At 34.0% G+C, this 25734-nt stretch overlaps 2 protein-coding genes across 11 annotated transcripts; one reads left to right on the forward strand and one right to left on the reverse strand.

Moving 5' to 3' along the window:
- Positions 1-517: 517 nt before the first annotated feature.
- Positions 518-19836, reverse strand: LOC108965419. 10 transcript variants are annotated; one of them, XM_018927811.1, is made up of 11 exons: positions 19253-19792; positions 17282-17322; positions 16602-17223; positions 16353-16522; positions 16137-16281; positions 15872-16059; positions 15703-15807; positions 13886-14036; positions 13699-13808; positions 10887-12291; positions 518-1684 (listed from the first exon to the last, which is right to left on the reverse strand). In XM_018927811.1, exons 3-11 carry the CDS (start codon positions 16969-16971, stop codon positions 1200-1202), a joined length of 3129 nt encoding a protein of 1042 aa, XP_018783356.1. In that variant the 5' UTR covers positions 16972-17223; positions 17282-17322; positions 19253-19792; the 3' UTR covers positions 518-1199. The 10 variants fall into 10 exon arrangements, with proteins under 10 accessions (XP_018783356.1, XP_018783349.1, XP_018783351.1 ...); XM_018927804.1 differs by lacking the exons at positions 518-1684; positions 19253-19792 and adding an exon at positions 19795-19836 and having other exon boundaries at positions 5541-12291; XM_018927806.1 differs by lacking the exons at positions 518-1684; positions 19253-19792 and adding an exon at positions 19799-19826 and having other exon boundaries at positions 5541-12291.
- Positions 19837-20508: 672 nt separating this feature from the next.
- Positions 20509-23834, forward strand: LOC108965371 (HEAT repeat-containing protein 3). Its single transcript, XM_018927725.1, has 10 exons — positions 20509-21030; positions 21101-21515; positions 21574-21753; positions 21817-21966; positions 22095-22249; positions 22324-22400; positions 22867-23110; positions 23173-23313; positions 23382-23519; positions 23606-23834. The coding sequence occupies exons 1-10, from the start codon at positions 20689-20691 to the stop codon at positions 23726-23728; spliced, it is 1965 nt and encodes a 654-aa protein (XP_018783270.1). The 5' UTR covers positions 20509-20688; the 3' UTR covers positions 23729-23834.
- The last annotated feature ends 1900 nt before the right edge of the window (positions 23835-25734 follow it).

The following is a 25734-nucleotide window of genomic DNA, read 5'->3' on the forward strand; positions in this document are numbered from 1 at the left end:
CACTGTAATTTTTTTCTTTTTTGTGTTTCATCTTAAACTCAATGCTGCCTCCTGCACATCAATTTTTAGCCGTGTTTTGGTAATAGACTTAATAATGCAATTTATTCCTGTTTATTTGTATTTTATTTTGTTTCTCATGAATAGACGGTTACGTTGCAAACTTCTCCCTTAAATACATGTTCCCTTTCTCTCGATTTAGCTTCAGATTTTTTCTCCTCTCGCTACATATATAAAATCTTGTGACATTTACTGATTTTCAATTGATTTCAATTTTATATACTGCTTGTGGCAATAACTTATGTATGCCACATAAATGCTGCATTTGGTTACACTAATACACTAGTAACATTCACAATTTTTTTTAGCGTTCAAAACATGCATTCATTTTAATATTTATATAATACGATGATTTCGATTTATATACGCATCACATTTACTGCTCATTAACATTTCAAATGTTTTCTGTCTTATTATTTCACTTTTTGTTTCTTTATAGGTGTATCTGTTGAGTGTGTGTGTATGTGTGTTTTTTTTTTTATTGAGAGTTGACCTCTACTTTGCTAATTTGTTGATGTTTTCTTTTTAATTTAACATTATAGGTTTCGCCTACATTTCGTATTAGCTCAAAGGATGGTAAATAAGTTTATTCTGAAAGCGTTTGTTTCACTTTTCTCATTTTCTTTCCATTTTTTGTTTATTTCTTGTTCATATAGTACAAATACACAGATAAAGCTTTTACTATACATATACATACATACATTTTCCAGCTTTATTTAGCATCTACTAACTGTTTCCTAACTTTCACTCGGTATAGCGCATTAGTATTAACGCTCTTAGAAATCAGTGCCCGGTGTGGTTGTTCTCATTTTGGTTTTTTTTCTTATTTTTTTTGGAGTTAATAATATTAGTTTTAATACGAATTTGTTGTATGTAATTTGTATGCTTAATTAAATGTACACAAATGCAATTGTTGATTGGCTGGCTCGCGTTTCTATGTGCACCATACTTTGTGTGAATAACATATAACTGCTTTAGGGTACACCTTCGAACGTCTGATACATTTACGCGTTCATTGAGTTCCATACAAAAATCTTAGGATACGTTCACATTTGCAACTGGCAATCACTAGTGTATGCGGTTTGTTGTCTGCTTCTCGGTTAACGTTTACTTCGCGAGGCTTTCAAAGCTGTTTGGCTGACTTAAGTGGTTTCTCGACGCGTACGTGTGCGCAGATTTTTCAAACCATTAGCAGTGTTGGTTTGACAGCGCTTAAGAAAAATGCCAACACATGTTGTGTCTCCATTATCATTATCATATTCAATGTTGGCACCGTCAACATCAATACTAACACCATTCACACTCTCCTCCATGATATCTTCTTCGATTAGTTGATAGTTCGCGGTATATCTATGTCTAGTGGTGTGAGGAGTTTTGACGTCGTTTGAACGTTGGCTGTCATCATTGCTACTGTTACTTTCGCTGGTGTCACCGTTGGTGCTATTGTTATCCTTATACGTGTAATAATCACTATTCATATCCATACTTGCATGCAAATTTTGTTGCTCTTCTAAAGATGTTTTAATTTTGTTAACGTTAGTACGTACGATGCCTTGACTCTGGAGTAATGCTTCCACACCAGTGGTATTTATTTTATGATGACTAATGTGCGAATTAATGTTGACAGCTATAAAAGAATATTTCAAAATGTTGTTTTTTGGTGTTTGCAAGTTTTATATTTTAAGTGACGAAAGTAGGAGTTTCACAAATTTACGTTAAAATCAAGTGCATACAAATTTAAGAAAATACTCAAAAGTTTATACAAACATAATAAAATAATGATTTACGCAAAGTAAAGAAACAAAATGAATCCTTTCTATGCCACCAGCTTGTTTTAAGCAAATCTATCCAACGAGCTGAGTCAATTTATGTATGCCCATCTGTCTGCATACTTTCTGTTGTTCATTTGTCGGAATCGCTGATATTGCACCACTACATACAAACTGAACGATCAAAATAAAGTTCTTGTATGGAAAACTTTTTGACTTGACATGAAATTTGGTATGGATTCTTATCCAAAGCAGCGATACAATTCCCGAACAAATTTTTTAGAACGGACCGCTATAGCATATAGCTGACATACAATTTGATTATTGTATGGAAATTTGTGTAGGATATACTATGTATATTCGGTACAACCGAAGTTAAAAGTTTTTCTCTTGTTTTTTTGTTATCAAACGTGTCAATTGTTTCATAACTATGTTACACCAAGTATGTTGCAACTTCCTGCAAGTCAACGCTTATACACGTTTCGTCAGCTTGTTTTGTTTATGGTAAGCAGAGCTAAAATAAAAATCCTTCCTAGACAAAAACAAAAATTATTAGTTTTACACAGTAGTAGTAGTATGCATTTCGTTCTTTTTCACTTAAATAAAATTTGTAATATTTTATTTTTTACGCAGAAAAAATAAAAATTTCATGGAAACAAAAATTAAAAAAAAGTTAACAGATCATTTTACTTATACTTATGGGTTTTATACGTGTATATACACATTTGTTTGTTACTTATATTTTAATATAACTCAAATATTTTTCAATTTTCCAATTGTTTTTTTTTTTTTTTAATTTTATCATTAACAAATTATATAAGTAATTCAATTACTTTCACTTGAGAACTTGACACTTAACGTAGACATAAACTAAACCTATACTAATTGTGTTTGTTATTATTGAAGTTTGAAAAAAAGCAAAACAAAAAAAAATTTTAATCAAATTAAGCAAAACGTTATACAAGCATATTTTTTGTATAAAACATGAAATGAAATAAATATAATTTGTAATATATAGCAAACTTATGTACATATAATTTTAATTTTATATATACGCGTATACATATATATTAATTAAAACAAAATAATATATTTTAAAAAACTACTAAATTTTGCAAAACATATTTTGTGCTTGCTGCGCCTCTACAACGAATGCCTTACTTTCGATATAAAATGTGTTGCTTGTATTTTCGCTTCGATTTACACTTCCCAGGTGTGCATAATTTTTGCTTTTCTTTACAAATTACAGTATCAAATTAAATAAAATTATTTAAAAAATCTTTATAGCTAGCAAATGACAAAATTAAAATCAATACATTATAAATCGTAATATACAAAAATTAATATTTTTACACTTAAAAATCGAATCGTAAGTAATTACATTACATTAATTANACCAAAACTGGTCTATGCGTGGTTTATTGGCCTGCCTGATTAACATAACCAAACTTAACCCAACCTGCATATACATACATACCGAAGTATGACAATATACCGATTTTTGGAGAGCTAGTAACTAGCTGTAGATATATATTTTTACTTGCATATGTAGATATGCAGTATTACATAGTTGAAAAAGTAATTACTTTTACGATATTTGGTTACAACAATAACAACAAACAAGCAATTATTATAACAATGGTTGTACAAACTATTTCTGGTAGCCAGTGTTTGTACATACCCATATGCGCCAGTGCACAAAAACACAAAAGGCAAATTCACACACATACATAGACACAAAACATAACATGCGCACAGTTAGCCACAAGTCATAACAATAATCATAATAATAACAACTTGCCCAAATTAAGCTCAGCTGTTGTAGCTGCAAAAATCGTAACCAGAAAACCAAAAAGTAACAAGGCGACCGCCATGCCCTCACACACACACACACATCAACACATTTGTATGTTGATTTTGATTATTCATTTTGACACGATATTTTATTTCTGCAAGCAAATAAATAAAGATCTGCATTAATTTGCCACATCCGCATGTGTGCATGTGAGCATATCAGCATTGTTATGTAAAAAAAACAACACATGTGTTTATATAAGTCATTTATATACAAAGAAGAATATCAAAAATAATACCAACAAGTGTACCAAAAATACGTCATATCTTTAATAGTGGCGGTACATGAATATAGCAGAACTTAAACGGCTCACTCGAACATCACTTGACACAACTTCGCCACGACTCATGCTCATGCATAGCTATAGCCGGCACAAAGGTGTCACAGGTCGTATGAGTATTTCGTGGAATATAACCACATTGCAGTCCGCACACGTTCCTCCTCTTTCACTTCGCTTAATTTCTCATGCACTCGATTGCACAAATATACAGATATATATGCACAGATTTGCTCTGCATATGTTCCAAGTAAGTAAAATAACATCAAATATTTGTAAGTCGTCGCTGTTATTTTGCTATCTCAGCTATTTCTGCTCCGAATGCATAACGGTCATGTGCATGGGGTATATACGCTCGTAGAGAGTTTGTTGCTTGCTGTTATTAATACATACATATGCAACTATATACATGAAAGCAGTGACCACTGTTGACATTTGCATATTTGTCAAGGGGAAACAGAGACGTTCCATGCAGGGAGATTTCATATGATGTAGTGGAAAATATTTGCCATTCAGAAATCAGAATTCAGAGTGCAAAACTTTTGAAAAATTTACTTTTAAGATTTATATTATAAATTTTCCAATTATGCAGCTATAAATATACCATATTTGCATGGCATGAAATACTGCATTATGTTTATTAATTACTAGAGAACTCGTCCACGCTGCACTGTGGCTGGTACATAGAGAATACAACTACTGCGATTTATGTGATTTCTATTAGTTAGATTCTAACTATTAGTTAATGAGATATAGCAACTTTGTGAAGCAACTTGTGTTAGTTGACAAAAAAAAAAAAAAGAGCCATAAAGCATTTCGTGTGTCAATAAAGCATTACTTTTTGGAGCAAAATACTGTTGAATTTGGGCTTTGGGAAATTCACCGTTGAAAAGATATTTGCTAAGCTGGAAACAGGCAAATGAGCACCGAGGACAATGACGCTTTAAAGAGRCGAAARCTCTGTGCAAAGTGCGTGGCTCGCAAGTTCATAATCCAACTAAAACGACGAATAACTGATTCTGAGAAGTGTTTGAGTGCGCTTCAAACGTAATAAAACCGAACTTTTGCGTCGGTGTGTGACAATCGAAACATAACTCCATCATTACCCATTGGAGTTCAATCGACAGTCATTCAAGTGGACTGCACATGTTGTACCGGTTCTCAAACGTGGAAAGACGAAATCGTCGACTGGCAAGGTTATGATATCAGTCTTTTGGAATGCGCGTGGTATAATACAACTCAACGACTGATTACTGAGCCAGTTGTAATCTATTTAACTGCGTATTTGGTTGCAGTTATTTTCTACTATTCCAAATACTTAGCAATTATATTATTTTTGAAGAAGAATCTGTTTAAAAATGCACGCATGTATTCAAAGGATTCCTACAAAAATACTTATGAGATTTGAAATATAAATTTTGTATTCATGAGTTGTATTAAATTTTGACATAAATAGTTAAAAAGTATCCTATGTCCTTATCCTGGTTCTAAGCTACCTCCAAAGCCGCCAAAGCCGCTCAAGTTTTTTATTTTTATTTTTATTTTATTTTTTTTATATTTTTTTTTATTCATAAAATGTGTTTTTAACTTATTACGTGCATGTGTTTGTGTACAGACGTTTTGCAGACGTGGATGTGTGTGTGTGTTTGTTATTATATGTTTCACCAAGGTATAAGCTTTTAGTGGAGATTGCATTCCTATGCATACATTTGTATGTAGTTTATAACTACACAAGTTATTTACCCTTAAGAATCTGTCATAAACAACATTTCTCAACTTATCTGTATGTTATGTTGTATTAAACGCATTATTTTATTTACTATTTATGTTGTTGGTCCGTGTAAGTACCCAGTTGAAAATGTTAGTTAAATAAAACCATATTAACACTAATATGAATTTTAATATTTTCCTTACAGCAACATATTTTATGAATTTTTTCTTAGGTAAATGTTAAAAAAATGACTTAAAAACATTTCATATGATAAACCACATGGCAATGAAACGGATGTATAACGTAATGTCAACCATCAAAATCTCGAAATTTAGAATCCCGAAAGTCAAAATACTGATAAATCAAAACACCGACAAATGAAGAAAAGGTGGCGTTGTTCCTTCCGCCCACGAACACGCTCAGGATCATAACCCTTAGTCAGCAGAATTCTCTTTCTGTTCTTCGATAGAAATAAGGGCAGACAAGATAAAATATTTTTCACGTGTCGGCATTTTGGTTTGTCGGTGTTTTCATTTGTCGCTATTTTGATTTAGCTGCATATTTAAATTTTGTCGGTATTTCGATGTGTCGGCATTTTGAACTGCGGTATTTTAAGTGTATCCCCAAGATAAAATATTTTTCACATGTCGGCATTTTGGTTTGTCGGTATTTTCATTTAGCTGCATATTAAATTTTGTAGGTATTTTGATGTGTCGGCATTTTGAATTTCGATATTTTGAGTGTATCCTCAATGAAACATTTTTCAACGATTTTTTTTATTAAAAAACAAAAGTAGAATAAATAAAAATATTAAACGCTACGTATGACACTGGAAACAAAGATATGTAACTATAATATAAACGATTTCAAAATTTTAGTTTTTAAAATAGTTTAGCACAATTATAAAAACAATAATTCTTATTTAATTGCGAAATAATAACGACTGCAGGTATTTAACAACTTTTAATTTGTTTCTACCAAAAAGATAATTTATTGAAAGTGCAAAACAAATTCACACTGAGCACTCACAGACCATGTTATTGTTTCTATTTTTATTATTAAATATATTGTATGCAGTTTAAAAAATTTGCAGTGCGACATACATGCCTTCTAAACCGTGTTTTGGCTAATTTTGTTTTTTAATATTGCCTATGCGGTTCGCAACTAAGTACACACACAAATTAAATTTGAGTAACAGCTATAATCAAATTATATGATTATTAATTAAATTTCTGTTTAAAAATTAAAAAAAAAATAACGGAGAATTTTGGCGGTGTGCGAACGTAAAAACAAACTATTTCACCAACGAACGAACGATCGATCAAGTTGCTGCTACTTACGCAAATAACAAATACAGGTGCTCGTACATAAAGGATTGCGCTGTTAAGCTATTCGTGGAGGACAAATGCAGGGGATTGGCCTGCTGGAACAGACGCTAAGCCATTTTTAATTAATAATATAAGAAATGAGAGCATACACTGTATTTTTATTAAGGTTTGTTCCATTACTGATAACTGACACTATTTAACAGATTGTTAAGGTTTGTTTCATTACTGTATTTGTTTATTGTTGTATTTCTCAGATTTTTAAGGATTGTTTCATTACTGTGCTTATTTATTATTATATTTACCAACACTTAATTACTGTGAAAATAAATGTTAAGCGGCTTTAGAAAAATTCGATAAAACGCGCCACAAAATCCACGTTCACTTTTAACATACACATTATAAGAATTTATATATTTATATCAAGGAATATTTAGTGCAAGTGCTAAACACAATGTTAGAGAATATGCAATTTGTAGTGTTTTCATTTTAAGCACAAAGTATTTATAAAACTAACTGATAAAATAAATGTTTTATTATAAGCCGTCTAATATTTGTTATTTTAAAAACTGTTGTTAAGTTGGTTTAAGAACGTGTAGTATATAATTATTTAAAGTTTTTTTGGGTATATTCAAATATGTATTTATTTTTTAAATAAGTAAAGTATGTTTTAACGGTAAAATATGTATTTTTTTGTCAATAGGTAAAGTGTGTGTTAACAACAAACCGTTATTTAGTTCCATTTAATCCAGTATATATATGTATGTATGTTTAAATTGAAGGGTATTTGAAGAGGTTATCTCTCCATAACTATTAAAAATAATTTTTGCTAAGAAATTGTTTCGCTTAGTTTTTCGACACTTTGCTTGTACGGGCAATGGTAGTAGGGATTTAGTACTGGTAGTGTTGATTAAATATACTTTGTTGCCTTTTTGTTGGCAACCTAAAGAAACTTACATTCATAGGTATGTATGTAATTACTTAACTAATTTTAATAATAATAAAAAATAGAACACCAGCGAATATTAATTCGTTCTGTACATTTGTTATTTATACGAGAAGTCGTATGAGATCTTGATATTTATATGCATATATACCATATACACATATTTGTATATTTATAAATATTAATATATGTGTGTAAGAATAATAAAAATAAATTGTGGTGGAAAACACCGAAAAATCGATTGCTGTGTTTCCAAATATCCAAACAGATTTTTTTCATTGTATTTATTTAAGGTCCCAAATACAGTACAACTCAAGACATAGTAGCATTGGATAATGATGTGCAAAAAACGTGCAGTCACATGCTGCAATAAATTTGATGGAGTGTTGGAGCACAGCAGAAGCGAAAAGAAATAAGATGAAATCAACGCGCTTTACTCAACTTGACAGTAGAGAATATATGTTATGACTGCATAACTAACCTACAATGGTAAAAATTGTGCTTTAGCAAAATCGCAAACACCTCTCCACTCTACCCTTGACTTGCATAGCCCAGTTTCTCTACTTTCTTTAACTGTTTTCAGAAACACGTTGAAATAAAATTAAAAACATTACAATCGCAAGACCGCCATGAACTGCGGCCATCAATGTTTAGAATTAATCGCATCGCCATCCAGTGATGTTGTTGTTGTTTTTAACGTTATACTTGACAATACTGCGCGGGTTTCATCTGCAACAAAATTTGACTGTTGTCCGGCAGCAGTTACGATAGGCATAGGCATTTTAGAGCTTTGCTCATGACACTTACTTGATTTTTTTTCCTCATTTTTCAAATCGCTTTTATTGCTTGCAATTTGCATCGATAATTTATTAACCGCATTCTGCACTTCTGGAAATACAAATGGATAATGTTCCGTTGCAGCGCCATCATTGTCATCGTCGCCAATACCAGTTGTCAACTTTGGTGTGAAGTAACCGCTCGAACCCGTTGTAGCGCCATCTTCAATATACTCTTCGATTTCATCAAAAGAATCAAATTTCGGTGCCAATCGATCACGACTCACATGACCCTTAGCGCGATCATCGACGTTGACACTTTCTTGCAGTTCAATAATTTTTTCGTCTTCCTTGGTTTTTATAATGGTGACATTCGCCCCAATTGACATATTACTAGCATTCAATTGATTTGCAGAAGCAGATTCATCTCGATTTTTTTTAGCGTTTTGGATGTTTATGGCATTACCCTCATGCGCAAATGTCTCGTAGTTTTCTGTCGATTTGTCTTTCGTAACATTAAAACCAATTGCATGTGTTTTAGCTGGTTTGGCTGCAACTACAACGACATTGAGTTGATGCAGCTGATGATGGTTATTGTGTTGTGGCTGTTCTAGTAATTGTGCATTCATATGCCGCAACATGTGTTGCTCACGTTTCATTTGCAAATGTACATTTCTCTCATTCAAGCTGGTCGCATAAAGATCTTGATGCATTGCGCTATACGCGCTGGAACCCGCTATATCGACTAGCGAACGTGGACTTTTACAAGGCGAGTTGTTAAAGCTAAGCTGATTATCACAATTTGATGAGTAAAAATCCTCAAAGGTATCACTGCTACCACTACCGCCGTGCACACTGCGTTCAGTGCTGCCACCGACAGTCGACAAGCTGACATTTGATGCCGTTGTCGACTCGAACTCGGATAACGAAATTTTCGTGCGCGCTTCACCGACAACACCATTAACACTCACTATGTGTAAATTAACAGCGGCGGGTGCTGCCGCTAGACTTTCATCTTTCAGCGCATTCTCCACCATCTCACCGTAAATATCATAAGTGCCAGCATTAGCTCCTTCACTGTTAACAACAATACATTTTTCGTTCATCAATTTCGGTGGCACTAACAATTGTCGCTTGGGTAATGACGAACCCGGTGTTACTGAGACCGTCGTTGATGACATTGACAGCTTGCGACTACGACTACTCACACTACAGTTACTATTGCGCCGCATAGCAGTCGTATGTTGTACGAAATTCTCGCAAAATTCAACAGGATTTGCGCGAAAGTGATTCTGTAGCCAATGGGACAATTTTTTCGTGTTATTCTTCAATTTATTTTTTAACTTGCGACGCGAAGTGCTTGCCAAGCCACTGCATCCGCTCGCAGGGGAACAGCTCAGAGCTAGCATAGCAGCATCGGTACCAATTGCCGCAGCTGAAGTGCTGTAAACATTGGATTTTTTCACTGCAATGGCTGCTGAACTAAGTTCACTACATTTTTTAGCATTGAATTTTTGTTGAAAAATAGGCTTCTGCGTCCAAGAACTAACGACATTGCTGACATTGCTCATATGGCTTGGTTTGCTATTGCCAACAGTGGTATCATATTTTTTAGGCGCAATTAACGTATGTGTTTTACGTGACGCACTAAGTGGGCTAACAGCACCTGCTACAATACTAGCCCTTACCTCAGTACTGAACTTATTTGTATTTTCATTTGACCTAAACACAGGTTCTGTGCCGCCATTCAATTTGACTGTAGCACAACTTGATCGGCGTTCGCTAATGGTGAAATTAGTTTTTTGCAATTTTTCTTTTTCTTGAATATGTTTACATTCATATTTTAAATTGGTATTGTTTTCATCATCATCACAACCACAATAACTACAATTATAACTACCACTATTAATGTTTATATTCATAAAAAATGTCGAGGGTTGTTGGGAAATGGAAGTGGAAATATGTTTGGTATGAGTAGTAATAGTAGCAGTAGAAGGTAAAGATGTGTGTGTTATGGTAGTAGTAGTAATATTGGGAAAGGTAGAGTTGGTATTACTGAAAGTAGTAGTAGTATTGTTAGCCGTAGAAGGCTTGGAAGGAGCTAATAGTGTAGATATGTAATGTAATGCTTTGGGGACAACTGTGTGTGGCATTTTTGGATGGCACTCACCGGACTCCCAGTCTTCTTCTTCGCAATCTTTGTCTCCACCAGACGTTGGCGCCGAAGACGACGAGCACGATGTTGTTGATTCTGAAGATGATGTGTGACTACTAATGCTGCTTTTACTGCTGTTAGCGCTAATACAACCGTTCACTTCACTGCCACCAGTTGAACCATTACTCTGCATTGTTGTTCTTGTATCTTCATCTAAACGCCTGACACTGTTGGCGCAATGATTGGTGTTGCCATCGTCATGCACTACTGATGGTTGATATAGAATATTTTTGCCGCACATTAAACCCATCGTTGTTGACGGTACGCCGAATTTCATTACGTTGTTGCCTGTGGCGGTCACTACTGTCGAAGTAGTTGCCACATGATTTGGTGCTGTTGTGAATAACGGTTTCATTATCTGTTGTGGTGGCTGCTGCTGATAGTGTTGCATTATTTGTTGTTTATCCGTAGCAGTCATCATGTGCTCCAAATTCACATAAGTATGTTGTGATTGCGCGTCTTGTTGTTGTTGTTGTTGTGAGGGTAGTGCAAATGTTGTAGGTGCAGCGCTTAAGCGCGCAAATGGCGTAACGCCTACATCACAGTCACCAATCATGTTATTCGCCGGCATATTCTGATGCCTATAGTTAACAGAAATCCGTTCCGCATGATGTTGTGGTGGTTGTAACGCATACGCATTTGTGGGCACAGCATTTATTCGTTCGAATGACGAGATGCGTACATCGCCATCACCGTAATCATCACAGTCATCACTAACGCTTTTCGCTGCCGAGTAAAGCTGTCTATTATTAACGGATATTCGTTCTTCATGTTGTAGTTGCGGGAGTAACGCATATGTATTTGTAAGTGCAGCATGTGTTCGACCCAACGGCATCATGCCGGTATTGCAATCGAACACTTCACAATTGCTGTTGATATTTTTCGCAGCATTGTATTTCTGCCTATGGCAAATTTGTTGTTTTTGTTGGTGTTGTAACTGTTGCTGATGCTGTATGTATTGTGCACCCACTAACGTGCTGTCCATGCGGGAAAAGTCTGCATTTGTTGTATCGCCGATACTGAGCTCACCAATGCTGCCACTTCCACTGCCGCTTCCATTGCCGCCACCAACGCCACCGCCACCACCCACTAACGGACCGCCCAAACTACTAACCGACGCCGATGCTGATGAAGAGGACTTTTGATCACAAATATAATTTAGATCACTACCACTGCTGCTATTCTGTGGCAATTGGCAATTGCTGCTACTGCTGCTTTCGCAACCGCCACCACTGYTCTGATGAGAGAGACGTGCGTTTTGAGACATCCTTTGATTATTCACAATTTGGCTGGCTATGCTACTAACATTTGCTTGTAAGCCAGGTCGCATAGAAGTTTCCGCATAGAATACAAGTTGCACCTGCAAAAAAATGAAAAATTTGTTAATAATATTGAATTCAAAAAATTAATATTGAGGGTATTTAAATTATAAAAACTTAAATTTTTTTTCTAATTTGAAAGTTGCATAAGTACATGTATGCTAAAATATTTATACCATATTTGTCTTTTTGCATGAGATTCAAATCATTGGTGCAAGCCTAGAATTAACACGACGATTTTCAGTTTCTTTAACCTTTTGGATTTTATCGTTATTACCAAACATGAATGGAAGGCAATACCATACCAATACCATAACCTTAACTGAGTGCTTTGTGCCACACAAATACTTATGTTCGTGATAAAGTATGACTCTCCAAAACACTTAACATTTTCAAGCATTCCGTTGACGTGCTTCTATTGGATGCACAAAATCTCAGCAAATCGGCTATGTTTTTTTTTTCATCGTCAGTAGTACCAAATAGCTGTCAAACACACTCTAATTGACATATGGAGATGAAACAACACATAAACATAGAAAAATGTGTACTAATCTTTCTAGTATCAATTCGGTTTGCGTGCAGTTTATATGGGCCACTTTGAGTTGTTGTTGTTACAGCGGCAGAAAACATTCCTGAAGTAATTTCAAGGAATGATGCCGAGTTGACCGTTCTTGGCCGAATAAAAATCCGGGTCCGTTCCGGTTACTTATACCCGATTGACGTGCGAACGGCGATGGTATAAAGTCACTTCAAATTCGTTGTATTATTTAATTGGGAGCTAAGGAAAGTATTGATTCGAAAAAAATAACAATAAAAGCTAATTTAAATTTCAAAAATTATCTGTCAGATCTAAAATCTATGAAATATTTATAAAAACCAGAAAAAGCGTTAAATTCAATTGTACAGAAGCTATAATACCCTTCACATATTAACTTCTTATAGTACTATATGTATAACTAAACCTCAAAACATAAACGGCCAACGGTTTGCATCCACGGGAAAACGTTTTGATAGTACTTTCTGGTCACGTTGTTTGATATAACTTTCGATTAAGGTTACTTAATAAGGAGAAATATCTATTATAATGAGCTTTATCATGATTTCGGCCGTCGGTCACCTCGTCACGCTGATCATTTTTATATAATATATACATTATAGAATCTCCCTGGGAAATATATGTTTGCTGTTTGTGGCACTGCAAATTTAAAGAATTAGTAATAGGAATTGAAATTTTAAATTTATTCTCATCAAAGAAATCGCATTTTGAAACCCTCCTCAAATAACCTTTATATTCTAAAATCAACTAAATAACATTAGTCAATTTCAACACTCAGTTTTTTGAACAACTTTAGTAACTAATTTTTATAATAAAAACATCTACTACAGGGCACATACTATGGCAATAAAAAGTAATCACTGTCACCTTATTCAATAATTTATATATTCACCTTAAAGCCTTCGGAAAAACATTTGTGCTCTTTGTCTTTATGTGCATCATCGATTTCGCATTTATTAAGTGTATACACAAGTTTCGCGTCCTCACCTTCTCCCTCAACGACTGCAAATAAGTGGAAAAATCAATTTAATTGTTATTAGAATGAGAAAAAGATTTGGATTCTATGTATATTTGCTTACCCGCGTCATCGCGCACAAAATATGTATTAAACCAGAAATGAAACAGTTTCTTTTTATGCGTCAGCTCTACTTTTATGTCGCCGGCTACACATAAATTTTTTAAATCCAGTGTATGACTTTTTCGAAAATCGATGGGTAACCCCAGCAGATGCTGAAATAAAAAATAGTCAAAGTGTTTAAAAAATAATAATATTTTAGCTCTATATAATATTTAAAAAAATTCTATAAAAAATAAAGGAGAATGCATTTTGCAGTAGTGTTTTTTAAATTTAGATTAGCCAAGAGAATTTAATCATTCTTAACAATTAATTCGAGCCAGGATTACAAATAGTGCGTTAAAAAATTGTTTAATTATCATTTGAATAATTTTTTTTATTTTATCCTGAAAATCTTAAACAAAAATCATTTTTAATCCGAAATACCAGAGTATATAATAAAACAAAAAGTAAAAATGTATTAAACTAAAATTAAGTAAGGAAATTAGTCCCATTTTGTAGCTTATACTATTCTTAACGATATTTCTTTTGGTATTTCGTGTTGATTTGAGCGGTAGAATGGTTGGACGCGTTTTCGGATCGAAAAGGTAAATGGAATCTGGGAAGCATTGACCCGATTAAACCCATTTTTGACAAGCAGACATACAATTGTCAGGAAAGGATTAATTCTGAATTTCAATTATAAATCCAAATATTCGGTATCTAGGAGTTTGAATAGTTTTTGTTGGATTAGGACAATTTTCGCTCTTAAGGCGGCATACTCTAAAAACATTATTAGTACAATGTTTTATTTCGTTAAAAGAATTGCCTCTTGATTTGTACACTAGAAATGAAAGAATCGTATGGAATTTAAAAATGTGTTGCATGGGAAATAGGCGTGGTTGCAGTCCTATTGCGCCCATTTTCACACGGTGACATAAAAATGTTAGAAGAATACTGTACCAAATTTGGTTGAAATCGGTCGATCAGGTGTTGAGATATAAGATTTTACTTCAAAGTAGCACTGCCTACTCATCATCATCCATTTTTACACCGGCTCCTACATATATGTATGTTTCAAAAATTTCAGCACACAGGTGCTTCTTGCTACTGCCATCTTCTGTTACAGTTCGAAATCTTAATTTGATGCTTAGTTATGACACTTTACTGGTTTCATTTTGATGATATCTTGAGGCCGTCCATCTATGAACTCCGCTCCTTTTTGCCAAGGAACATGTGTACCACGTTTCATTAATTCGCTTGCACGGACAGACAGACTGTCACTCGGATTTCAACTCGTCTCTTCAACCTGATCATTTATGTATACACAACCCTATATCTATCTCCCTCACTTTTGGGTGATATGTACAACCGTTAGTTGAACAAAACTATTATACTCTGTAGCAACATGTTGCGAGAGTATAAAAGTTAAACAAAATAAATGATTAAAATAAGCAAAAAAAAATGTTAATATCAAAACGGATTGAAAAATTGAATCCCAATCATATAAATAAGAAGTAAAGTAAGTAATTGTTTTAGAATAGACTTTTTTCGCGTATGCGTAGTTTGTCTTCTACCATTTTGAACTAGAGCTCGCACAGAGCCATCACCTTCAATGCTCTAGAGAACTAAACACATTCAAATTATTTAGGATTAAAATTTCAATTTTTCATGAAAACCACTTAACCTAAAAATTAAATTTTTTATACCAAAATTGGAATTAAAAATGAAAATTGAATGTTTTATCCAAACAATAGAAAATCTAAATTTCAACCCCAACACCGATGGGCATATAGTATCTTTGTATGTATATCTTATTGTAAAACAAGCTTCAAAACTAACCTTAACTTTTACAGAACATCCATCGTCTTCCAGCACGGAAATTGAGCAATGCACTGTGCCATAAGTGTGCAACAAGTTAGCCTCAGTAAAACGAATTTCACAAAACTAAAATAATTTCATATACATTATTTACATGATAAAAGTAACAATTAAGATTGCTTAGCCATACTTGCAGAATACGCCTTTCATATGGTACACCAGATTGTATTAATTTTGCAAAATACTGAACATAACGCCTTTGCGATGGAATCGTAACACCTTTGAGATCCTTTGTGCGTTTCTCAGCATAACATTCTAAAGCATCTTCGGCAGTTTTCTGCCGTCCACTATAAAGCATGTAGCAACAAATCATTGTACCTATAAAAATTTTTTTATTATATTTATCAATTGAAACTGTGGACATAAGTAAGTAGCTAAAATTGTTAGCAACTTACCAGTTCTGCCTTTTCCAGCTTTACAGTGTACGGCGGCCACATTTTTCTTATCTGCTTTCAGCCATTCATCTACGTCCATACAAAATTTTTGTATCAATTCTATTGTTGGTGGGTTATGGTCTTCAAAAGGATAAACAGCAACTCTCTAAAAAAAAAAGAAAGTAAAAAAATATTTTTTAAAGAAACGTACAAGATATTTTTTGTTATTTCGCTTACTCCATGAAATTTATTGCTATCATAGCTACGCTCAAGACATAGGTTATAAATTTTATAATGATTTTGATGAACTTCCTGAAGAAACTTGTAAACATCTTCCAATCGATTTCGAAATATACTCTCTATATTGTCCGCCGGGTAACCCATAGCAATTATATTGTCGTATATATCTATAAAACATTTAGGAATATGTACAAAATTTAGCTACATAAGAATTTTTAAATTTAATTTAATTTTTTTTTTACTTACAAGTCAAGTCTAAATTATATCCATTGTCCTTGTAGCGTATTCGCTGCTTGCTGACAACATTCCGTAAAACGTTCGTCATGACGGAAAGCGTATTTGCCATTTTATGCTTAAACTTATTAATATTGATGCCACTTGATGCGGCACCACAAATCCTTTCGGACTCCCGCAACTTCTCCGTTACCGTCACTTTCGCTGGAGATATTTTTTTGCAAACAAACTTTTTAATTGTCAGTATTCTGCAACTTCTCGGATATTTTGAAAGGTATACAAGATTTTGTTGCTGTTGTAGCTTCGGATATACTTTTTTTTCTGGATAATATGCTGCTTGGGCATTTATAAGACTGTTTTGCAGGCTACCTTGTTTGGACATAAATACTTATTTCTTTGTTACGTCTTATATTTGCTTTAAAACCATAGGATATCATGTGTAATTTATTATCGATCGGTTATGTCGTGTATCTATTCCAATTTTGTTCATAAAGGCGTTTTCACGTTTTAAATAATGGTTTAATTTGTCGTTGACTATTACACCTCGAATGTGTAATTGGGTGGATGCTGTGAGTAATTGTCTCCTAGCTGCCCCAATGGTCCAAATTAGTGGAGCAGTTCAAAGGAGCAATCACTAGAACATACAAGCTACATGTTTATTAGGAATAAAATTTTTATACTTTTCTACTTACCTAAAATGGTAAACACGAAATTCGAGTAACAGTTCCATTTTCTACAAAAATTAAAGAATTATTATAAGCAATTTTTAATAACTTTTTAAATTTGCAGTACTATTCAGAAAAATTTAGTAAAATTTTTACTAAGGAAATTCCATTCCAATACAAATGCAATATATTTCGTCAACTACTTCACATTTTCAGTGGCTTGAAACAGATTATTAAAGTTTCTTTTCTTAAAACTACATAGTATTGAAATTTTACCAAATCCATCTCATTATTTCTGTAATTATTCTTTAGACAAATCATACTATCGAGACACATTTACATTAGTTGCCGCAAATTGTTCTTATGAATTCTTTAAAGTTTAATGCTAATTTAAAGATCAGAATTTTTTAGCACTTGCTATGGATTAATCCTGTCCTTTATCTTCCTTTTAACACCATATATCATCACCATTTCACAGGTCCTTGTAGAGACCCATTATTTCCGTACAGCTTTTAAACTAGACGGAGCTTGGGGTATATCTACAAAGTAATGATCTGGATGAAGATATATAATTCGAATTTTGTTGCACTCGTGTAAAATAGACAGAATCGGCAGAACAAACCAGCAATTTATAAAGTAATCGTAGAAGAAAATTGTACGAATCTGCTATACTCACGGACAAACCAGTGAAACAAACTACAGAAGAAGTCGAAGAATCAGAAAATCTGCGAAAATTGCAAAGAGTAATTGAATGTGAATAATGGAAACAGTTGAATCCGAATAACGGAGTTGCCCATTTAACTAAAAATATTTTCACATTCTAACATGTATTTCGTTTGACAGGATGCACTAAGGTCTCAGAATACCTTAACCGAAGCAGAATAAATAGCATGGAAATAGTTTAATACAATATATTGTTGAGCAATGGAAAGGTTTCCCTAATGGATATAAAAAAACACATCATATTCGTTTACACATTTTGCCATATTTAAAATTATTTTAATATTAACAGATCAACATATAATAGAATTTCGTTTTACTTGCCGATTTTCTCCACCTACTACGCGTATGGCCCTCCTCTTCAAAAATTTCTTTTATAACACTTCGCAATTATTCATTGCTTCATTCTCTTGCATTCTGTTGTACACAGCCTTGCACGCACATGATTTACATTGGGGTAGAATCCCTAAATATACTGTTATTGCCATATTATTTTATTTAATGGGAGTTTTCATCAATTTATTTTGGTATTTTTACCTTTATCACCGTGATTATAATTTATATGTATACTCCGTACTGAATAAACCAAAACAAAACGTCACGGTTCTTTCATCAACCGTCAGAGAAAAAGTTCGTTAGATTCCCAAGGAAACGAGGACAATTTAACAAAATATCATTTTTTTTATTATTTTTTGAACACTTTGAAGGGAAAATACGATATTTGTCGAAAAAATCTGCTGATCTGTTATTGTGGAATTAAAATTATAAACGAAATTGAAAATAAAATTTCGGGATTACCATAAATTTATAAATAAATAGCGCTCAAAATTTAAAAAACATACCGTTATTGAAAACCAAAAAATTTGATTTAAAAAATTTTAGCTCTCACGGCTTGAAACAAATTTTTAGAGATATTGATTAATTGCAAATGAGTTAAAAAAAATCAAAACTTTACTGCCTAACTTCTTAACAATATATTATAAGTCGGTGGTGAATTGTTCATTGCCACGGGTGCTCTTTCCTAAAACAGCTATTTTCAAAGAGGAAATGTGGAGCCTCTACTACGGATTTTTAATTATTAAATAAGTTACTGCATAAATTGTTCAATTTTATTGTAATTGTTAAATAATTAATAACATAGTATTCTGTAATGTCTGTAAACAAATTTTGATACCATTATCACAAATTTCAATAAACTCACATGCAGTTGGCAACACTTCAAGTCAACACATTGTTTTTATGGATTTTTACTTCAATATTTTAACTCATTTAACTTACCGGCTCGTGTTTATAATTGAATATTCACATGATGTGCTTAGATATTAACAACTTCATTAAACTGCTACTTTTCTCTGCTTTATTTTTACATGCCATACATAAAAATCCACCATCCACAATTGCAACTCTGATTTATACCTCATGAACATCAGCTCCAAAGAGCTTTCCACAATGCCGAGTCGAGAGCAGTTCACTTCCCAGCGATTTTGTGTGCCTTCGCGTGCTTCTCCTTTCTTCACACACACACATACACTAATTGCACACGTTCCTTCTTTGTTCTCTTTACATTTACATTCTTATTATGCTACACACCAACCACATACATATCGTTCACACATTAGCTTCTTCACGTTATTTATCGCTTCTCTTCTTTGGCGAAGCAAGTATAAAATATGCGACAGTAAAACAAGAATTCACTACAATTTTATGCACTTTTTCAGGAATTTTCTTCAAACTTATTGTCTTCATTTATAATATCAAAATAACTAACTGCGAAGGTCACACTTTCCTTCAATGCAAACCATTTTTTCCGTAGCTATTACCTACACTAGTTAAAAGCTCCTCTTGCTGCTGGTTGCTAGCTGATACTTCGTTTTCTCAATTTTACTTCGTTGCTCCTTCTCATTAGTTGCCAAACTGATTGTTTTTTAAACAATGTACATTGTTTCGCTGGGTTTTTATTAACAAATGTATCGATCACATAAAATGCAAAAGAATTCAATATCGGATAATTGGACATTTTAAGCTTCAACTATTAGATATAACCATGTTTTAATCAAAATTAAAATTTTGTCACACTGAGAATTTGCAACAGAAGTAACGTTTTCGTTCCCTTGTTAATTTAAGAAATTTACGTTATTTTTCATTTTAGGTGTTGGCTATAAGATTTGAAATTATAAATGGCCATTGAAGATTTAAGAAATTTTTTATAAAAATACATTTTAAGAACGTATTTCCAGAAAAATGTAAGTTTATATTTCAAACAGTAGGGGTTGCTTTGCCAGGAAAAAACTGTTTGCTAATTATTGCATGTTTCTGAAAGGTGATAGGAGCCGGAAAGTGAATGTTTTAATTTCGATTTTTATTTACTAACTAATACAATAAGTCATTGATCAATCTAATTGGAATAAATATTGGCATGCATATGGCAACTTACCAATTTGGATTGATTCGAAAATGCTGTAGAATTCGAAATCCAGTTGATTAAAGGAAAACGAAATAAGACACAAAACAAAACGAAACTCGAAAATGAAAATCAGCAATAAAACGAGGCAACCGCTAAACCCAGAGGGCAGGATAGAGTAAAAGACCGATTGTTGTTGTGCATATGCACGTGGGGGTCTGGTAGTTTTTTGTGTGAATTATTTACTAGGCTTTGGGGTTCCTGTGCATAAAACTATTGCTCGAGAGTCATCTATTCCTAATAGTTGAAGGAAATGGGTAAAACCAGACGCACCCGCGTACGCCTTGTTGGCAATACGAATCCTTTGGGCTTAAATGGTGTTGTCGATTTTTTGAACGACCATGAAGATTTAATGGAAAACGGTTTGGGTCCAGTGGATACAATACGTGAACAACTGCTCAATGTTAATGTCGAGGAAAAACTGAATGCTTTGCAATCATTAGCAGTGCTAGTGCAATCTGGCAAAAAAGATAAACTAACTGCCATTTGCCAGAGCGACATCATACGCATATCTGCGCCATATCTCTACGATCGCGACCAACCTTTGCGAAATGCAGCAGCAGGTGCACTACGTAACTTTACAGTTTGTATGCCAGTAAGTTATAGATGGAACATTAAATATAGTATGAAACAACTTTAAATCGATTTTACTTACTACGCTTTAGGAAGTTTGTGAACTATTTGTTGAACAGGATGTACTCACGCCACTTTTGACTTTGTTGAATGAATACGCCCAGGATGGCGAATGGGTGCCAAACTTCGATGCAGCATTAGGTCAACTAGATATACGGTCGGATACATTTTTGCAGGCTATAAATCTTCTTTGGAACCTTTGTGAAAGCTCTACACTTGCATTAGAAACCTTTAACCAGACACAATTAATTGGCAGTTTTATACGTTGTCTGGATTACAATATTTTCGGTTTGGATATTGCCATTTCCGTAGCGCAATGCTTATTAGTGGTGACGGAGGGCAATCAAAAAATTTGGAATGCATTAACTCAGCATGTCCCTGAAATATTAAGTTTGCTGAATGTTACAGGCAGTTATGGACATCAATACTTACGAACATTAGGCGCTGGTAATTAATTATTTTGTAAGAAAATAAAAGCTTTTCACATTAATACACTTTTTCTCAGGTATTTTATCAAATGTGCCAGCTTTGTCAGCAGCTTATACTTGCAATATAATGAATAGTATCTCAGAAACTTTACAAATCGATCAACAAGAAGCATTGTCGAATTTGTTGGCTAATCATAGAGAAAATGACCAAAATGAAAGTATATCAGTAATGGACTTCAATGTTGAAATGGAAGAAGGTACAAAAGAGCAGTTGGTATAAATTATTTATGCATTGAATTAAATTGATTGAAAACTTTTAGAGGAGACCGAAGAAAGCGCCGCATTACGTAGACGTCAACAAGAACTTCCTACACCGGCTGAAATTGCAATCAAGGAGGTCGGTAACCTATTGGACGCGCAGCGTGTTGCTGCGGAAATTATCACGAACTTAGTATCGAATGATGAAGAAGGTAACGCGACCGTAACTGTTATCAAATTAAAAAGTCACATTGGCATTGTTTTGTGCTTAATACTTTGCTTTTAGTTATTTTTCATACATGTGTGTCAAAATGATTAATGAAAATATTTTCTGCAACAGAGTGGGTTGATTCCGATGGCGATGAAGCGTCAGAGGGTGAAGGTGTTGTAGACTACGAATATGAAAATGCAAATGGTAATGGAAATATACAAAATGAAGATAAACTCCCCGAAGCGTTGGTTGAAGTTATAAAATCGTTGAGCATTATTGTGAAGGTGAAAAACGATAAAATAAAATATTATGAAACTTTTTTGATACAAAATTGGCACATCTTTTCTTTTCTCTACAGCTTTGGAAAAAGGCACAAGTTTTACCTGATAATGTTGCGCAATCCTTGAGGGATTTGAGTGTGTCTTTGGTTGTGAAGTAAGTAGCGACACCTACTACGATAGATTTCTTTTTTATTCACTGAACAGAAGATATTAAATGTGTGACACCCAAAAGCTAACTTCGGAAATTCTATTAAAATATAAAAATTATTGGCGTGATAGCGAACTAGTCCCTCAGTTTTTTAAATATCGATCCGTTGCAACTACACATATATAGCCACAATAATATAAACTGTTCGATCAAAATGAACTTTTGTATGAAACTTTTTTTATTTGCAAATATATCTTCATGATATTCGGAATATATATATCTAAGGTAACGCTACAATCTGCGGAAAATTTGTTCCGATTAAACTAGGGCAGCATATATATGTAAGTCGGTAATCAAAATCAAGCCAATGTTTGAAAACTCTTTTTCTTGTGGAAGATACAGATTACAGTTGCAGTGCGAGCCAAGTTAACTTTCTTTTTCTTGATTTCTTACTAATATGAATATATTGCAGAGTAAAAAACTTGCGCATTTCATCTTTACTTTGTCTACAAAATCTGTGCAATGCTTTGAGCCCTGAAGACCTTGGCGGCGCCAAAGCAATCTATGATGTTTGGGTGGAGCTTGGTCAGCAGGTGTTTAAGGGACCACAAGATGTGTCTGTCATGGAACCGGCCACATCCCTAATGCGTGCTACCTTAGAACGACTGAAAACCAACAAAGAGCTGTTTAGTCAAATGGTTGAAAATGACTTAGAGGTATAAATTAATTATTCACCCCAAAAATGATATATTTTTTTTAAATTTTCTCAAATTTACAGTTAATTTTCAATGGTGTAAAAAACTGCAGTGTGGCTGAAATTCGTGCTAATTGGTTGCGTATGTTGGGCACATTGGGTTGCCTGTTGCCAGAAAATTTAGTGCGCACAATCATCACATTCATCGTTGAAGCATGTTCTGAAGTAATATAAGAAATTTTTCTACATTTTTATTGTTAGCTAAAATCAGTCATATTTACATTCCAATTTAGGAAGAGGATGTGTGGACAATATCCGAAGCACTTGATGCTTTAATGGATATGTTTGCGGACAATGATTGGCCTAAACTGATTATTGAATTAAATTTGCCGGAAGTGCTGAAAAAATTGGAGAAAATGTTTAAGAATAAGGTAAATCAAATAAAATGTGATTTAAATTCGTGGTAAAAATTCTAAATTTATAAAATTTGTAATATATAATTTCTTAACAATCGTAGATGCGCCAACAGCGTCGTGAATTGAAGGAACGTTATCCAGCTGTGCAGACGGTGCGCACAAATTTAACGCGTTTCATTCGTTATATGGAAACCGAAGCCGACAAATACGCGAGAAACACGTAATTTACATTGTAATGAAAATACATTACATTACTTCCAGTTCCATGCAATGTATATAAAAACACGCATTTTTCTATTTTTATTTAACAATAAACATTTTTAAAAGAAATCAAATGTTTATATTTCATTATGGGAAAGAGCGTCACTTCAACAACACGGGGTGGTTAAGCTTTTCTCCGTCACAAAAACGACCAATTTTCGAAAGAACAATATTCGGCTCAGCAAAAAAAAGTACAAATTTGAAAAGTAAGACAGAGCATTTCAGTCATTCCAAAAATTGTTAGCTTTTGACCTTGTCAAGTGAACTACGATCGGGAAAAGAAGGAACTTCATCTTCACAATATGTTTGGAGACACTATCTTTGCCCCGCACTATATCTTAAAGAACTTGTTTATGAGCGGTCAGTTTGTATGACTGATATGTAATACAGCGGTCCGATATCGGCGGTTCCGACAAATAAGCAGATCCTTAGGGAGTTCGCGTATATAAAGTTCGTCACGCTGATCATTTATATAAATATATATTTTAAGGGTCTCCGACGTGTCCTCCTGAACGTTTCAAACTTCAAGGAAAACTTCTAGGTTCTGTTCAGAGGATAAAAGAAGAAATATGTTTTCTTAAAAAAACAAAACTGTTTGCTCTTAATACATTCCATTCTAAACCAGGTCGAGCAATGCTAATGATTCCCATAAAATAGAATCTTTCCACCTTTTTTCTTCATGGCTGAGAGATTTTCCACCCAAAACAAATTAGATAAGGCCGAACTTAAGCAGAGAAGGTGTTCCAGTGTCTCTCTCATGTCTACTTCCCTGTACTTTATATAGTACATGTGTCATCATTAATAATTTCCATATGGCTTGTACGTAATGCCTTTTCGAGACCGTGTGAGTAAAAAGCTTACATTTACTTCCGCGCCCTAGCATTCCCTTGGATGTGCTCCTGCATATCTCACAGGCATTCCATCTCAACTGATTTCATCTGTCAGATCTTTCGTAATTTTCGTGTATCGATTTTAGCAACTTGCGTATTTTCTGAACTGGTTCAGTAGTCAAACGGATGACAATATCAGCAGCGAATTCGTTTCCCGGAACGCCCTTATGACCTAAAACCCCATATGTATGCAACAGCTTTCTGGCAGTCGGTCGTCTACTGTCTCCTTGCTTCTAAGGACATTCTCTGACGCAAAGCGATGTGAGATTATTGTTTTAATTGTTGTTTGGCTACCGACGTATGCATTATATATAGCATATTGATATTCTTTATGTAGTTTCCTGCGTTGTTAGCTATCTCAACTGCTTTCATGACCGCAAATACTTTTGCCAGGAAGAGACGGTAGTATTCCGGCAGCTAAGAGTTAGCTTCGCGCATTGACCCTGTAGACCACTCCGTCCATGACATGATATCCGTGACATCCATCATCTTTTAACGTAACTTGAAACTTCCTTTCACCGAAAAATCTTGAGGGCATGTGGTTAAGAAAAAACTGATATGTTCCTTAGAGATGAGAACAGTGATTTACTGTTTACTTGTCTCCTTCACCTCATAAGATAAAAATCACCCAGCAGTTTCTTATATCTGCGCTTAGGATTTTCTTTTTGTGAACATTTTTCGGTATTTCTTTCATTGGCAATCAGCGCTGGCCTTAAGAAAACTTCTCCCTAACTTTTCTCTGATTTTCCATTTTTCTTAAATATACTTCGGTTGCAGCTTTGTGTTTTTCTTATATCTGTTTTTTTATTTTCATAATTTGCTGATTCTTGTTGCGTCGTTTATATGCGTATTTATACCCTTTCAGAATTCTGCAGAAGGCTCATCGCAAGCGCCACATCAATATCAATTGCATGGATCAGTTGGCCCGTCGCGCTCTCACACTGGCCGTTGACAATGAGAACCTCGAAATGGTTGAATTGTTGATGATTATGGAGACGAAGGAAGCCCTGCTGCATGCCATTGATGCGGAATTCGTTGAGACTGTCGAGTTGCTGCTGAAGCATGAGGAACTAATCTAT

Source organism: Bactrocera latifrons, unplaced genomic scaffold (genome assembly GCF_001853355.1).
Source record: "Bactrocera latifrons isolate USDA-ARS-PBARC rearing strain unplaced genomic scaffold, ASM185335v1 scaffold_14, whole genome shotgun sequence".
In the NCBI taxonomy this organism is placed as follows: domain Eukaryota; kingdom Metazoa; phylum Arthropoda; class Insecta; order Diptera; family Tephritidae; genus Bactrocera; species Bactrocera latifrons.